This window comes from Bos indicus x Bos taurus, chromosome 6 (assembly GCF_003369695.1).
Source record: "Bos indicus x Bos taurus breed Angus x Brahman F1 hybrid chromosome 6, Bos_hybrid_MaternalHap_v2.0, whole genome shotgun sequence".
NCBI classification, from domain to species: domain Eukaryota; kingdom Metazoa; phylum Chordata; class Mammalia; order Artiodactyla; family Bovidae; genus Bos; species Bos indicus x Bos taurus.
In genome coordinates this window covers 22,433,285-22,451,184 of record NC_040081.1, presented here as the reverse complement: position 1 = coordinate 22,451,184, position 17,900 = coordinate 22,433,285, and the positions used below count along the sequence as shown (strand labels likewise).

Below are 17,900 nucleotides of genomic sequence, written 5' to 3'. Positions count from 1 at the left end.
TTAAATTGACTCTTAAAAATTCCCATTTTACAATGATGTAACCAGTGACTGTCCCTTTTTATAAGTCAAAAGGAATACCAAATGATCTCTTTGCTAGAAAGCATGTCAGTGGGTATTTATTTCTGAAGATGAATGTGTTGTCTGGTTTGCTCTTGTATTTCATATTACTGATGAACAAATATCTCATGTAAGATCAACAGTTTATAGGATGAGTAATAATTCTGTTAGTTATGATACAAATTTCTCTATGGAGAAATTTTGTAAATCTGTCCAAAACCTTTTGATAAGGAAATTGTTCAAGTTTTTCCACTTTGAAGTCACCCTTTTCTAGTGGGAGCATGTTTTCGTCAAAGTTGACCCATGCTGGCTTTTGTTTTCCTGAGTCTGGACAGGATTTGTTTTTAAAAGATGATTTTTAAAGTATACTTTGCTACCCTACTTTCCCCTGCTTCATCTTTCAACTGCCCTTAGATGTTCATGAGATAATCAGTAAACAACAGCATTCTTCCTAGCCCTGAGACGGCTAAAACAACCACAGAATTAGAAATTTTGAAGATCTTTCTGAACATAAACAATTACCAGAACTGACCTGAAGAACCAGAAATAGGACAATTGTTAAGTATTGCGCTGCTGATTGAAAAAAAAAGAATACCCTATTAAACAAAACCCAAAAAGCTTCTTTCACTCCTTTGTTTCAAAAGAGAGAAGGGAGAAAAAAATATATGGTGGGAAAATCAGAGAAGGTAAAGAAAGGGAAACAGAAAGAAGAAACAAGAATGCAACGATAGACCACAAAGGCGCTGGCAGAACTCAGAGGGGCCATGGGGCTGGTGAGAAGCGAGAGAAAAATAGAGCAATCACATGAGGACTGAGGGAGAAAGGTCTAAACAGTATCAAACCTGGACAGTCAAAAATCTCAGTGGGCATCACTGCATTTTAGTCAAGTAGTGGTCTTAAACTTTTTAGCCTCACGCATTTCATGAGTCACCAACGACTACAGATCCCTCTCTTGTCTTTCTGGGATCCACCCATTTTTATTCTCATGGTGACCACCAAGGAGCAGCTTCTGTCACTTTCTGTCCTGTCTCTGCTTCTTACCCATGCACTGGTGCCAGACTGATCTTCCTAAAACACCACCCTGTCCACAGCATCCCCAGTTCAGAAACAGTGCATGGCTCTCCTGCCTGTAAATTAAATCCCTTAGGTTCACAGTCCAGGTGCTTGACAATGTGGTCCCATTCAGCCCCGATTCTCACCAATTCCTTGTAGAAAATTTCCACTTCAGCTAAACTGACGCCCTGCTGTTCTCATAAGCGTGCAGCGCACATTGGTCCCTTTGTTTCTTTCTCTCTGCATCCCCTCCCCAGAGCATCTTCCCTTTGCCCCCTGCTAATGGAAGGTTGATTCTGGAAGTCTTTCCTGAATTTCCAGCTCATGGGTACTCCCTCGAAGTCTTCCCTTAAACTCCTGGAACCCTAGTTGGCACCATGAATTTAACATACATAGTATTATCGTGTCCTCTCTGTCTTTCCCCTAAACCTTAAAATTATATTGGAGGGTTCTTGACAGCAAGGGCATGATGTCATACTTCTCTTTATCCACAGCACTTAGCTCACTGTAGATGCATAGTAAATGTTAGCTGATTAGTAACAGTTGTTTTGTATGACCATGTGAAAATGCTCAGTAGTGTTTTTCTCATTCAGTTTTTTCAGTATCTCCATCTCTGATGGGCAGTCTAATGTCTCACTAACTTGAATGACATGGGGGGCTTAATCTATTCCAGAAAGAATTGGGTGTGTACTGTTCTGTGGTCTCTCTGAGGCTAGTTCTTGGTCTTCGTATTCATTGGAATAAATATAATGCTTCTTGAAATTTGGCATCTCTTCCTCCTTGGGTGTTTTCTGTTTCCCTTTAAGATGTTTAAAAATACCATCAGAATCAATATTCTTTCTGTGGCCAGTAGTGGAACTGAATCAATCTCTTCTCCTTTGGTTTCTCTTCCTTTAAATACAGATAAAGAGGAAGTGCAAAGGAAACGACAGAAGCTCATGCCCAATTTCTCGGACAGTTTCGGCGGTGGCAGCGGTGCTGGAGCCGGAGGCGGGGGCATGTTTGGCAGCGGTGGTGGAGGTGGGGGTGCTGGAAGTACCGGCCCAGGTATGAACCAAGGCTGTTCTTTCGCATCAGAGAGGGTGGATTTCCTTCTCCTAGATTTCCTTGTCGATGCATTGAGTAGTTGTGACATTACTGAACATGACTGTTATTGTTTAGGGTCTAATTCATGTCTGACTCTTTTATGATCCTATGGACTGTAGCCCACAAGGCTCCTCTGTCCATGGGATTCTCCAGGCAAGAATACCGGAGTGGGTTGCCATTTCCTTCTCCAGGGGATCTTCCCGACCCAGGGATTGAACCCATGTCTCCTGCGTTGGCAGGCAGATTTCTTTACTGCTGAACCACCAGGGAACTCCATTGAACATGATGTATTAACATTCATTAAAATTTCCCAGGACTTCCCTGGCAGTCCAGTGGTTGAGACCATGCTTCCCCTGCAGGAGGCATGGGTTTAACCCCTGGTCGGAGTAAAATCCTGCATGCAGTGCAGCATGGCCAAAAAAGAAAAATTTCCCAGTAAACTTTTTTCAAAGAAACACATGTTGAATTTATAATATGTAGATTGGTTCAGTTTAGTCGCTGAGTCGTGTCCGACTCTTTGCGAATATGTAGATAGATAATACCGAAAACTGTAAGAAGAAAAAAAAGTCATGAAATCAGTTATCCAAAGAATACTTCTTAACATTTTGGTATATTACCACCTCATGTTTTTTTGAAGGGCAGAGGAGGCGGATACAGTTGTCTTGGTATTCTTTGGAAACGTTGAAAAGGTTTCATTTTATATTTATGCTATATTATAGAAAAGTTGAAAATATATAAAATCCTGCCATTACAGATTAGCTATTTAATTTTCTTGTGTATATATATAATATATATTTATACATATACATACACATTTATACATATACAAGCATAGCTGTGTTCCTCATTGTATATATTATTTTAACCCATTTAGTCATATGACCTATTCATTATTCTCACATGATTGTCTATAGAGTTATGTAAGCTGTTTTTTCCTAACAGTTTAACATAAGCATTCTCCATGGTTATATAAATTTTACATAAGCATAATTGTTACGTATCATTTTAATGATTCATAATATTTCATCAAGTGACTTGAACATTGTTTCCTAATTTTTTTTTATATAAAATGCACTGAACTCCGCTATCCGCATTGCTTTTCTTTTATTCCAGTTTACTTCTGTAAATTAAATTCTTTGAAGTAAAATTACTAAGTCACAGAGTATGACTGATACCCACTGCTACCCCAAAGAGTTTTACCAGCTTACGCCTCCACCAAAAGAGGCATGCGAGTGACCAGTGGGGGCGTGTTTCTATTGAGGAGTCGGTAGATGTGTTTGGTTTGGTTCAGTTTTTTCTCTCCAGAGGTTAGTTCACTGTCTTCTGTGTCCGCCAGTCCGAGTCTGGGTGGTAGCCCCTCGCCGTTAGGCTCTCCCCACCATGAGGGAGTGGGAGGCCTCAGATATGAACTTCTGCACACTCCCCAGAGTCTGGCTTCTGCCCAAGTGGCCAGACTGTCAGCCAGGCCAGAATGGAATGTTCAGGATCCCACGACCCCGTGATGCGTCTTACTAACTCACAACAGAAGCGACGTGTCAGACACACCGAAGCCTGTGCTCACCTGATGGGGGGGAGGCTTTTTTTTTTCAATTGTCATGAGGTTTCAATTGTTACACCTGCCATTTCAGGGTATGGCTTCCCCCACTATGGATTCCCCACGTATGGCGGAATTACCTTCCATACTGGAACCACTAAATCTAATGCTGGGATGAAGCATGGTAAGTAGCGCTTTTTTTTTCCCCCAGTCATTACTAACACAACATTATCTTGAAAACTAATAAATGCAAATAAATTAAGACAATAACTTCTTTCCCCAAAACTATCATTTCCTGTGGAGAGTAGACATTCTATTCCTGATGCTCTGTTTATATTTATATATTTACTTTGTACGTGGCATGAACAGGGGAAAGATAAGAACATTAGGAAAAAGCATAAAGAGACTTACCTATTCAAACGTAACATCACCAAACTTACCTATTCTCTCTATTTTTTTTTTTAATCAAATACTACACTTTTGAAGACATTTAGAATTTTATAGGGATGGTCTTTTCTCATCAAATGTACCCTCTAATTAGCAGTTGTTCATGTGTTCATGCTTCATATTACATGTCCATTCCAGTGTTGTTGCTGTTCATTCGCCCAGTCTTGTCAGACTCTTTGCAACCCCATGAACTGCAGCACACCAGGCCTCCCTATCCCTCATCATCTCCCAAAATTTGCCCAAGTTCATGTCCATTGCATTGGTGATGCCATCCAGCCATCGCATCCTCTGACACCCTCTTCTGCCCTCAGTCTTTCCCAGCATCAGGGCCTTTTCCAATGAGTTGGCTGTTTGCATCAGATGACCAAAATACTGGAGTTTCAACTTCAGCATCAGTCCTTCCAACAAGTTTTCAGGGTTGATTTCCCTTAAGATTGACTGGTTGATCTCCTTGTAGTCCAACGGATTCTCAGGAGTCTTCTCCAGCATCACAGATCAAAGGCATCAATTCTTCGATGTACAATTCCAGTGTACCTATTGAAAAAAGAATACAAAAAGGTCTTCTTGTGTGTTCAACAGATGTTGAAGATGTCAGATGCTTTTACATGTTTTAATCATCTTCTTGATTCCACTCACTGTAAAGAAAATATTAGTTTCTCCATTTTATAGAGAGAGCACATCAAGGTTCACAGATGACCATTTACTCACTGAAGGTACCTATTTGTTAGTGGCAGGACCAGAATTTGAACCAGGTCTGCCTGTAAAACCTCAGTGCTCTCATAGTAGCTGTCATATAGTGTAGTGAGACCTGAATGAGGATGATCAGAAACTGCACAGGTTAGCTCCCACAGTGAAGAATATGAATTTAGACCACATCTTCACAATTTGCTTGAGCACTGGATGGGGAAAATAGCTGCTCTGCTTTCAAGAATTTTAAAAATGCCACTTCCTTGTAATTCCTAGAAGAGCTTTACTTCATTTTCCTCCTTTCCAAATAAACAGGATAAGATGTACATTTTTAGAAATGTAAAAATATGTTTTTTAAGCTCTTAAAGTTCTCATCACAAGAAAAGAATTTGTAACTCTATACACTGATAGATGTTAATCTGGATTTATTGTAATGATCATTTTGCAACTTACACAAATATTGAGTTGTCATATTGTATATGTAAAATTATTACAATGTTATATGTCAATTATACCTCAATTTAAAAAAAGTTTTCTGGAAGTGACTTTAAAATAGCTTCAAACTGGGTTACTTATGACCATTTTTTAAACAATTTTTACCCATTATGATTTATTCTCTGTGATACTGTTGTTAAAGAGTTCAGTGATTTGCACTCATAAGTTATATAGCCAAGAGGCAACCAAGTATAATACAAAGAATGGCTCTGAAGTCTTTGCACTGAAAGCTGTACAAAGTTTCTTTCTTCAGGAAAATAAGAATGAAAATAAACAAAAGTAACAAATAGCTGCCTAGGTTCCACAATTTCAATAGAAAATAACATCAACAGTTAGTGACATTGTAGGTGTTAACATGTCCTGGAAAACAGATCATTTTAAAAGGAATTTTAAATTAACTGTTTTTCTTTTCGCTTTGCAGTAAACCTGCCTCTACCTTTGGCTGACCTTTGCTGAAACAGTGAATTATAACTGAATAGATTTTACTGAGAAAAGGCTGATTTTTTTTTTTTTTTTTTTGGCTTTTATCTTAGGAACCATAGACACCCCATCTAAAAATGACCCTGAAAGTTGTGGCAAGAGTGATGACAGAGAGGTTGTAAATCTCTCTGAGCAAGTAACAGAAACCACAGAACAAGATGGAGGATCCTGCAAGAGGGGCACTGCAGCTAACCTGACGTGCTCCGTAGGAGTAAAGGAAGAGAACCGCAGCTTCCAGGGTGAGCGAGCTCGTGCAGGATGGAGGGCCGCGTGGCACTGGCTGGGGAGGGCTGAGTCAGGTCTGGGTGGAGAACCTGTTTCAGAAGACAGGTTTATCTCCTGTTGATCTGAAGACTGAAGATGACACATCCACATCGGGTTCCGTGTGCTCTTCGGAGCCCGGTATGCCTTTCGAAAAGCCTGTGCCGGGTCATTTTATTCACACTGGGGTTTCCATTTGCCCAGTGTTATCTCTGACAATAAAGTACAGACATTTACATATGCTTCTCCAGTCATGTCATGCAGTTTTAGGGTATCAGGAGAGATAATCTAAATCATTTCCACCACAGACAATAGAGAGCAGTTTGCATAATTTTGACAGTCTCCCTTCTCTGACTGTAGCTTGACTTGTCACACTGAGGTGGAACTTCGCCTGAAAATGGAACTTTTCCCTTTATGCTACTGCCTTCTTTGGAGAATTAGGATTAGGAGAGACAGCGAAAATCTGGAACCAGTACCCATTAGGGTATGTGCCACGAGTCTGGGTCATCCCAGATTATGCTTGGAAGACCTCTTCTGTAAGAGAAAGACAGTAAATAAGTAGAACTGGGGGCTACATAGGGTTTCTGCTGCATGTTCTTTTTTTCTTTTCTTAAATAAATGTACACACCATGCTTAGCTAAGGGGCCATAAAAAACAGGCCACACACAGGATTTGGCCTGCAAGCCACAAGTTTCCTCCCACTGACCTTCAGGAAGCAAAGTTTACAAGAACACCAATGGCTGTAAAGCAACTATACCCCAGTAAAAATTAATAAAACAAAGTCACAGACGATAAAAATAAAGACCTAACAAACACCAGTGGCTCAGAGAGAGTCTGTCTGTCTGTGGCAGAGACTGGTTTTTGACTCTTCCTGCCCAACAAGAGACTCATTTAAGATTCCAGTGAAGGATTATTTCCCCAAGAGATTGACTATTTAAAACTGTGGCAAAATCCAGTGAACATTATTTGGAGATTGATTATTCCCCTTAAAATAACAGACATTTCTGAATTTCTTTTCCCCAAAAAAATTGTAGACAGGTTTTTTGAGATCAACCTCTATATTTATCAGTGAGCCAACATCCATTTGTGGTTTTTGCAGTGAACACAGTCCAAAAGCACTGAAAGGTGTGTGTGTGTGCGCGTGCTCGCTCAGTCGCATCTGAGTCTTTGCGACCCCATGGACTGTAGCCTGCCAGGCTCCTCTGCCCATGGGATTCTCCAGGAAAAGACTCCACTTCCAGGGAATCTTCGTGGCCACGGGATCAAACTTGTGTCTGCTGGATTGGCAGCTGGATTCTGCCATTTGCGCTACCAGGGAGGGCCCTGAAAGGAGCATTTTCCACTAAATCAATGTGTCGCAGGGTCTCAGAGTGCTGATGCTGACGGTGTTGGCCCCAAGCATGCCATTCCTGTAGAGCAAGTGTAGGAAACTCAACTGTGACTGTGATCATTGCCTTGCAGATAACCTCTTTCTGGAGAAGGCTATGCAGCTGGCCAAGCAGCACGCCAACGCCCTCTTTGACTACGCAGTGACAGGAGACGTGAAGATGCTGCTGGCCGTCCAGCGCCATCTCACTGCCGTGCAGGATGAGAACGGGGACAGGTAAGTCAGGACTTTTGTAAACAAGGTGTTTTAAAGGGACAAAGAGAGAAAAGAATTGTGTGCATGCTGGCTAGAGATGAGATGAATTGATTGAAGTCACTGGATCCTGCTACTGAAGCATTCCCTCAAGAAAAAGAATGCAGTAAGGCTGAGTGGTGTGATCTGCCTCTCTATCCCATGGTTCCCACCTGTTGAGTTCTAAAATAGCTGGTTACTCATCTAAGAGTACAACAGTCTGGGTTAGAAAACTAAGATGTGTGTGGGGAATGGTACTTTTTGAAAAGCCCTGCTTCATTTGTTGGAATAAGATTTAGAATAATATCTAATAAACATTTTGTTTATTGGAATATTTTTGTTTATTGGAATAATGTAATAAAGTTTGGTCTTACCAAATGTCTAAAGTGCTTATTATCCCAACTGCATACCTGTGGTAACAGTAATCTCAAGGAAAAACCCAACAGAGAACAGCACAAGAGCAACAATGACAAAATGATTAAGAGGCCGTCGTCATTCTCTCCCGGTTGACAGTTCCTTCTCTACTGCCTGTGTTCACGGTCACCAGTCTGTGACTGGACCAGACTCTTCTAACTGCTCTCACCCACGTGGTGTGGGAATCTGCCCTTCCACCACCATGCTTCCCACCTCTGCTATTACAGGGCTCATAAGTGCAGGGACCTTTCTAAAACAGTTCTCCTCATCCTCTCACTGAGACTTCTAAAATAATCTCAAAAGCTGATAAAAATAGCAAGCAACAGCAGCTCTCAAGTCCAAGTCAAGTGGTTTGCTCAAAACCTTCCCTAAAATAGCATCAACAGTGAGAAATCCTTCTCTCTGGAAGAGCTCTTGGGTGCTGTGTCTTAAACCTAGTTTAAACACTGAACCAAATGCTTTAGGAAAGTGCCAACCTCGGGGTTTCAAAGAGAGACCTTTGTTCTCATTCCTTGCAGTGTAACCAAGGATGTGGTGTAACCACTGGCCTTGTTATACAGTATGGGAGGAACCAGCACAGCCGTCGTTGTGTAATGTCATCCACAGCAGAACGTGTTTTACAGGGTTAAATAATCCAGTTAGCATTCAGTAGCATATAACCACAAGAGAAAGCAGTTAACCAGGACAGGACAGCAGTATTGCAGATGACATTCTTAGGGACCAGCTGATGAGCCTAAGAAAGGTGAGTGCATGTTGAGTTAGAAAGGGACCGCGGGTGTCTGAAGGGAGGACTGTGAAAAGGGATACAGGCACACGCATTTAAGTGGGGGCATTGAGGCAAAGGTACAAACGTGTGTGAGGACCTGGAAATACATGGAGAGGCTGGGGATGGAGCCTTTCCTGCCCAGGCAGGAAGTGAATCCTTAGAATCCCCTCCCAGGCCCCCAAATACTCTCACAAAAGCTCGCCCTCCCTCTGGACTCCCCACAGCGGGAAGCCAGACAGGTGAGACTGGGGAGACCAAGGAAGAGTCCTCATAAGAATGCAGACAGGAATAGCGTTGAGCCTTCACAGCTCAGGTCCTTGTTTTCACTGAGCTTATTGTATTCGGCTATTAATCTGAATCCTGTGGCCATTAGTCATCACAGAAAATACAATGAAAAAAAAAATAAAAACTTCTGGTACTGGGGAAATTCCCATGAGGGTGTGAAAATTTATGGGGGAGGGAGAATGTACTTCTGCTATGAAATGCTGAGCTACACATGGAAATTTTTAGGCAGTTTTTGAAGTACGACCTTTTTCTTGGTATACATACATCACGTCTGCATCAGACTTCAGGACCTTTTCATCCATCTTCTTTCAGTCCTAGGTTTCAAAAGACAGTACTGAAACCCTGAGATAATTCATTTAAAAATCCCTCTCAAATAATGATGCCACAGTTTAGTTTTTCAGGCTCTCTTATGTCAGTGTTAATCCCACGTAATACACACTTGCTATTGCCAAGAACGTGGCCTGAGTAAAATGACACCTGCCATGCTTAGAGAAAACGCAGCCTGTGCTCAAACCTCGTACGTGCTGCCACCACGGGCTCCTCCAGGTGTGCGCTGCACCATGATCTCTCCATACCTCGGAGGGTTCCTCACCCTGGATGTTCACCACCACCCCACAGAGCAGCGCACACGTGCCCCTGAAGCAGGAGACCTTAAGGAATTAAGGGATGGCTTTGGAGCAAGACAGTCATGGACTTAATATATGACCTGGATTGAGTTCTCTTATACCCATAAGTCTCAGTTTCATCACCAAAAATTAAGGATAATATTACCTACCTTGTAAGACTATGATTAATATGATAATGTATGTCAAGTGCTTAGTGTAGTCTGGTACTAAAAGCTGTAAACAAATAGTAGCCATTTTTTATTCTTGTTGTGTCATTTCCAATTAATTTTAATAGTAAATTTTTTAGTAATTAAAAAAATTTTGTTCCTAGGACTGATGCTTGGCACCTGCCAATATTTTCAGTCTCATTACTGTAAGCCCTCAGTTTGTTCAGTCATCCTTATTTTAGTGTCTAAATTGTGTACCAGGGCTGTAAGGCTGACCCAGAGAGAACCAGCCTCCAAGAGGCTCAGAAGACAGAGAGGATGTACAGAAAACTGTAGTTGCTCAACCAAGCAGGAAACTTGAGCGGGGGACAGCTTGCTCTGCCTTGGAAACTGAGAAAGTCTTCTCCAAGGATGTAAGTTTTGGACTGGAGCATGAAGGATAAAGAGGCACTGTTGAGGCAGACAAGAGGAGCAAAACCATTCCAGGCAGCGGAGAGAATTCAGGGGAGAAATACAATCACATTGTTCCTCCGGAGGTTTGCATCAAGGCTTCTTCCTGTAGTTAAGAGCCTAACTCTACTCTCCCCTCTTGGGATCTAGGAAGTTCTTCAAGAGCCACCTCCTTGTATTTTGGAAGAGGGGGCAGGGCTAGGTGAGATAACTATATTTTTCTGAACAAATCCTAGTTCAGGCATATCATCTCATCATCATATCATCTGTGAGTCCAAGTAAGGCAGGGAAAAGTTAGAGAAGAAAATGCCCTGAAACCATAGCACAGAGGCAGGACTAGGATTTGAACTTGGAGACTTCTCTGCCTCAAAGTCCAGGCTCCTTTACACGTCAAGGAGTCTGAACTGAGCCCCGAGAAACCAGGCAGGCTCTGTAAGTGAGCAGGCAGTAGAGCACACCCACCTCAGATTCAGGATGTTCCATAGATTCCAGACATTTGCGCGCCAAAGGAAACTAGGTATGAGAGCCAAATTCAGTTTACAAATCTAATCCTATCGTGGGAACCTGTTTTCTTTTTTTTTTTCCATTAACACTTTAGCTGATTATTGCCACTATATTTTTATTCCAGTGTCTTACACTTGGCAATCATCCACCTTCATAATCAGCTTGTGAGAGATCTGCTGGAAGTCACATCTGGCTTGATTTCTGATGAAATTATCAACATGAGAAATGATCTCTACCAGGTAAGCAGAAATATCAAGGAGACAACTGAAGAAAAACCCATGGTGTGTACGTGTGGTTGTGTGTGTATTAACAGTAGCATATAATGTTAACAGCAAAAATAAAACAACATGTCTCTGTAGGTAATATCAAAAAAGCCCATTACATAGGAATGTTCTTTTATGAATGAGGATCCTTTGATCTATGGGTATAATAGCAGTCACTCCACAATGAAATTCAGCATCCTGCCGAGAGACTGCAAACTTGAAGCTTCAGAAACTTGCCAAAGCAGACAGTCTACTGCAGGATAAATACATCACCCCTGTCGAGAAAAAATAGAATTGAAAAAACTTTTCAGTTAGAAAAGCCAGTGATTTACAAGAATTTTGAAGTGTGCTGAACATGTTGACAGCATCTAGATTAAATGGTTGTCAAATGAAGGGTGCTGAGTCAAGAATAAAGAAAACTAAAAAGGTTGCTTGAGAAGGAAAAAGTGTCCTTCAAAAAACAGAAAATTCAAAATACAAAATAATAATAATGTTCAAGGTGAAGAAAACAGGGAACACTAAAGAGATTTGCCCAAATCAGATTCACACAGAAATCGGGTAGACTTAAAAGCAGGCTGAGGAACTCTTGTTACAGAGGTCGTCAAGTATCTCAGAGAGCAGAGCTGACTGGAGACTCAGTGAGGCTGCCTGGTGGGCACACGCAGATTTCAGGTGAGGAAAGGAGACTGAGGGTGTCAGAAGCAAAGCTGGGATGCTGGTGCAAGGAGCCGCAGACCCCGGCCAGCCTCCCAGGCCAAGGGGCCATGCTGGGAGGAGGTGAGTAGGGTCTGTGCCCTCCCTCTCCCCCTGGTATTCTCCCTTCCTGCTGCCTTTTCCCGGCCCCACCAGCCTTCTCTACAGCCTCCTGGTCTTGTGCCCTTCTCAGTTTTTCTGTTTTCTCCTTCCCTTCAAGACTCGAAATGACTTCCCAGTCCTCCCTGGCCTCCACGGCATGCACGGATGCCTGACTCAAGCCTATCCCTCCCTCTAAAAATACAGACACCACCATGTACAGTTATTTATACAGTAAAGGTGCTTGTTCCAGTTCTCAGTTTTTAAAGCAGTGATGTGAGTCATTTTCTAAACGCAATAGCACTGAAATGTTTACATGTAGCTCCCAATAGATTTTTATCTGTGAATAGATAGATCAAGTTGATCTGTGTCTCCTGATAAGGGAAGGTAACAGTTTCCCATTGGGTATTAAGCCATTAGGACATGTCTTTGGCCATCATGCTTAAGATCAAAGGGAAAATGAAGTTGGGGAATTCTTCACTGACTCATAACTAGGAATGAGGTCTAATTTTAGGTATGTATTTAAAGGATAGCTTCTTCACATTTTCATACCAGTTTGGGTGTTGCTGGTATTTGGAAAGTCACTTGGCCCATAAAGCTTGAGTCTCTCAGGCTTCAGGACCGACTATTCCTTTCACCATCACAAGTGTGCAGATAAAACTGGAAATGGGACCTTGCACTTCTCAGTCCCCCTTTCAAAGAGTGCTTAAGTTTAGTGCCTGTATGTCAGATTCAAGGAATTGTTTTTCTGTTTATAAATAGGACCTGCAAAGGACACTGCACAACAGGCTTAGTAGTTGTGATTTATTATGTGCCAAACTCCACACTGTATCATTCGGGTACACCTATTGAGACTCTCCACTGTGCTGGGACAAAACTCTGAAACCACCCCCTTTGATGCTTCCATGCCTTCTGATGTGGGGACTCTTGGGGGCATGCAGGTCCACTTCTCACACCCCTTTACCATTGTTTTCATTGATGGGCAAGGATTTGGGACCCCCTGGCTGGCCTTTAAGGTGTCAAACACACACCCAATGGTGACTTTTATTTGGGAACTAGAAACCCACTAATATTTAAACTTTCATTTTTCTGTTGTAAAGGTTCTGTTAGCTATTCTTGATGGGAAATTATACAGTTCCCTAAATAATTTGGATTATTTGGCAATTGTCTGAAACATGCTCCCAAAATACCTTTCACTAATCTTAGTACATTTCTGTGGCCATCTGTCGTGATCAAATCTCTCTTCCACCCACCCTCTAGAGAAAGCCACACTCAAAATAATATAAGTGCATAGGGTTAAGCTTTTTCTGAAAATATTTCTGAAATCTATTCCTTTTAAACTATTTTCTCTTCTCCCATTCCTCTCCCTGCAACATAAACAACCACTCTAGTTTGATATCAATTTTATTTGCATATGTTCCTATAAAACATGAGTGGGGGGTTTGTGCATGTATTTTGTTTTTAATTATCATATGTATGTTTGCAGTTTTTAAAATAGTACATAAAGATATGCCTTAGAGAATCAAAGTTACCCTCCCTAGCAGCATACAAGTTCTCAGCCTCACTCCCAAATATAACGATTATAAGTATTTCCCTAGGTATTTGCTACCTTAACATATATACTTTAGACAGATATTTTAATATACATTTTCAAAATTTATTTTTAATTGGAGGATAATTGCTTTACAATGTTGTGTTGGTTTCTGATGTATAACAGCATGAGTCATCCGTAAGTATACGTGTGGCCCCTCCCTGCCAGCCTTCTACATCGTCACAGACCACGCGTTATCCTGCAGCTTTCCAGTAGCCCTCTGGTTTACATATGGTAGTATACACGTTTCAGTGCCGCTCTGTTCGTCCCACCTCTCCTTCCCCTGCCATGTCCACAACTCTGTTCTCTGCTTGGGTCTCTATTCCTGCCCTGCAAGGAGGTTCATCAGTACCATCGTTCTGGATTGCACGTGTATGCACTAATATACAATATTTGTTTTTCTCTTTCCGACTTCACTCTGTGCAACATGCTCTAGGTTCATTCATCTCACTAGAACTGACTCGCCTGTGTTCCTTTTTATGGCTGAGTAATAGTCCATTGTATATACGTACCACAGCTTCTTTATCCATTCATCTGTTGCTGGACATCTAGGCTGTTTCCCTGTCCTAGCTATTGTAAATAGTGCTGCAGTGAACATTGAAGTACATGTGTCTCCACAGTGGCTGTATCAGTTACATTCCCCCAACAGTGCAGGAGCGTTCCCTTTTCTCCACACCCTCTCCAGCACTTATTGTTGGTAGATTTTTTGGTGATGGCCATTCTGACCAGTGTCAGGCAGTACCTCATTGTAGTTTTGATTTGCATTCTGAATAGTGATGTTGAGCATCTTTTCATGTGTTTGTTGCCCATCTGTCTGTCTTCTTTGGAGAAATGTCTCTTTAGGTCTTTGGCCCATTTTTTGATTGGGTTGTTTTTCTGGTATTGAGATGTATGAGCTGCTTATGTATCTTGAAGACTAATCCTTTGTCAGTTGTTTCATTTGCAATTAGTTTCTCCCATTCTGAGGCTTGTCTTTTCATCTTATTTATAGTTTCCTTTGCTGTGCAAAAGCTTTTAAGTTTAATTAGGTCCCACTTGTTTATTTTTGTTTTTATTTCCAGTATTCTGGGAGCTGGGTCAAAGAGGATCTTGCTGTGATTTATGTCAAAGAGTGTTTGGCCTGTGTTTTCCTCTAAGAGTTTTATTGTTTCTGGCCTTACATTTGAGTTTAGTTTTGGGTATAGTGTTAGGAAAGTTTATTCTTACATGCAGTCCATGGTATATTATACATACTGCTTCTGCTTTGCATAAAACTTTAAATTTCTAATTTCAGATTCATAGGTGGTTGCAAAAAGTGTGCTAGGAGGTTGCATGTACCCTTTCCCTGGTTTCCCCAGTGATAACATCTTGTGTAACTCCAGTCCAGTATCAAAGCCAGGAAACTGATACAATCCACAGATCTAATTTGCGTTTTGCCAGTTGTACATGCACTCGCATGTGTCCGTACAGTTCTTCGTGCATGTATGTGTAAGTTGCATAGGTGGCTTTGTCCTACGTGTCACGATATCTCTGCCTTCACTGTTTGTGGAATTTATCCATGCACCTGTGTATACAACTAGTTCATTGTTTCTACCCCTGAAGAGGATCCTGTTGTGTACATCTTCGATCTGTTATGTACCTGTTTCCCAACAGTTGACCCTTAGCTAGCTTCTCACTTCCTACCGCCACAGACAGTACTTCAGTGCAGAGCCTCACTCACGTGCCTTGTGGATTTGTGTCCCTCAGGCAGGACTTGGGTTGCTGGGGTATTTGTTTACTTGGCTCTGCAAAATGTCTGCCTAAGTCCACATGCCAGCAAGCATGGTATTAAAAGTTCCTAGATTCCTACATTGTACAATTACTTAAGATATAATCCTGGGGTTTAGGATCTAAAGCCTAAAATATCATAGAAAACCTTCCATGGGACCATAGAGAGAAAAAAAAAACTTAATAAAATTTTTTTTTCACTAATGGTAAGAGATTTTGTATGATATGAAAATTATATTAAAGCTACAGATAATGTTAAATCTCTGAATGGTATAATGTAATTTCAGGTCTTTTTTCCAATTTCATTCTCTTTCCTTTCCTCATCTCCCCAAATGACATATCTGATTACTAAACACAGTTTATTTTTTTATTTTGAGAGGAAGGCTCATGGCTATAATGTCTAAAGTTCCAAGGACATGACTCATTTCAAGCCAGGCTCTAGTTCTAAAGGATGAAAAAAAGGGGGGTGGGGTAGGAAAAAAAGAGCGTATAAATTTGGGGGGAAAGTCCTGTTTTGTTTGTTGTATTAAATCATCACTGTAATGACACAGCACAGTGTCTGTCACCCCACTCTCACCTGGCGTGCCCAGCAAGGATGTTGGTGGCCCACCTGCTGTCAGCGCTACAGCCAGTAACTGCTTACTGAGAAGGGAAGTCTAGGCAGATTGTCCTGAGAGAGACTGGATTTCACAGGCTGCTGTGAAATAGGCTGATCTGTATAAAAATATACTGCTGTTCTGGCAGTGACCTAAGTTCTTTGAAAGATACTTTCTTGAGTGTGTTTGTCTTACTCATCTCGAAAATGCAGTTTTCAAAACATCTCATCTGCATTCACTGAGGTGCCGTTTTGTGGCAGGATAATCAAATGGACTACTTATGCACCTGTTACATGTCAGCAGCCTGGCTTGTTTGTCCATCTGAGCCTCCTCTGTGAGGGGGCTCTCTTGTTCTATTATGCCTTTGAGAATCCTTTTATAAAGCTTGGTGGCAGAATCCTGTTGATTGGTCTCGTGGAGCTTGTACATGGAACAATATTTTTTAATTTACCAAATTTTTTTGCATGTCATTATAGAATGACAGTACCTTTGTCAATTGGTTTCTGCTGGGTAGTTTGTTTAAACTTTTTCAGTAAGACCATAAGTTGATTTGGTTCATTAACATCTGATTTCTAAGCTGAAGGTAAGACTCCTACTAGAAATTCAAGAAAACTAAATTTACTAATAGGAGTTAACTGTCAAAAATCAATTGACTGTAGCCAGAAACAAAGCTATTGAGAATTGTAAAAAATAAATAAAAATTTTTTAAAATAAAAAGAATTGTAAATGTAAAAAGTAGTTTTGATAACTGACTAAATGTCAGTCCAGTATATATATATCATTAGCATATGATATGGAATGGAGAGTAACTCATTTGCACAGGTGAGAACTTAATCTGGAAATGAGAAATGGCCCCTTAGTATGATTCCACCTATTGTAGTCACAGCTAAGCCAGTGGATTACAAGTGTCTGTGCCACTGACCAGTGTCACCCCCTGCCTCTCCTCCACTCCCTAGACACCCCTGCACTTGGCAGTGATCACCAGACAGGAAGCTGTGGTGGAGGACTTGCTGAGGGCTGGCGCTGACCTGAGCCTCCTGGACCGCTTGGGTAACTCTGTTTTGCACCTCGCTGCCAAAGAAGGACATGATAAAATTCTCGGTATTTTACTCAAGCACAAAAAGGCAGCACAACTTATTGACCACCCCAACGGGGAAGGTAAGAGACAATCACGCATTGTGGTGTACCTCTGTCTGCTTTCTAAACAATAAGTAGCTACCAGATAAATGTGTGTATTTAATCTTCACCCCAAAGTGCTTTCCTTAACCACTTGGAATTCATCATCTCGTATGGAAATTTCCATTGCTGGCTGCAGCTAATTCCTTTAAAGATGATCTGGAATAGTCAGTAGGAGGGAAAAGCAGAGGCCTGAGCCAACACCATTCTTGATATGTAGAAAAAGTAGTAGCTGCTCAGTCATGTCTGACTATCTGCCATCCCATGGACTGTAGCCCGCCAGGCTACACATTCTCTAGGCAAGATACTGGAGTGGGTTATCATTCCTTTCTCCTGACCCAGGGATCAAACCTGGGTCTCCTGCATTGCAGGCAGATTCTTTACCATCTGAGCCAGCAGGGAAGCCCCCTTAATATGTAGAAAGCATCCTTTATTCAGAGAATGTTTATGTGCTCTCATTGTCTCTAGAACACAAAAGGAGTCTGGGGTTTACATGCAGGACAGCTGACTTACAGCACCTGTAAAGACTGGAGACCCATGCTGACCCCCAACAGCCTTCCTTCCCCGTGACCATCCCTGTGCTTGGGCCGTAGGTCTGAATGCCATCCATGTAGCCATGATGAGCAACAGTTTGCCGTGTCTGCTGCTGCTGATGGCCGCGGGGGCTGACGTTAACGCCCAGGAGCGGAAGTCGGGGCGCACGGCGCTGCACCTGGCTGTGGAGCACGACAACGTCTCCTTGGCTGGCTGCCTGCTCCTGGAGGTGAGGGATGCACTTACCTGCCTTCTCTTTCAATTCCCAAAGGGTATTTGGGAAAATCTTTTCA

General features: G+C 41.7%; 1 protein-coding gene across 2 annotated transcripts in view; it reads left to right on the top strand.

Annotated features, from left to right (window-relative positions):
• NFKB1 (nuclear factor kappa B subunit 1) overlaps positions 1 to 17,900 on the top strand; it is a 122,879-nt gene that overhangs the window by 96,095 nt on the left and 8,884 nt on the right. For both annotated transcript variants that reach the window (XM_027543963.1, XM_027543962.1), the window contains exons 12-18: positions 2,014 to 2,157; positions 3,825 to 3,914; positions 5,893 to 6,078; positions 7,562 to 7,703; positions 11,034 to 11,148; positions 16,854 to 17,055; positions 17,667 to 17,836. In XM_027543963.1, the coding sequence (XP_027399764.1) occupies positions 2,014 to 2,157; positions 3,825 to 3,914; positions 5,893 to 6,078; positions 7,562 to 7,703; positions 11,034 to 11,148; positions 16,854 to 17,055; positions 17,667 to 17,836 (1,049 nt within the window). The remainder of the gene's footprint in view (positions 1 to 2,013; positions 2,158 to 3,824; positions 3,915 to 5,892; positions 6,079 to 7,561; positions 7,704 to 11,033; positions 11,149 to 16,853; positions 17,056 to 17,666; positions 17,837 to 17,900) is intronic.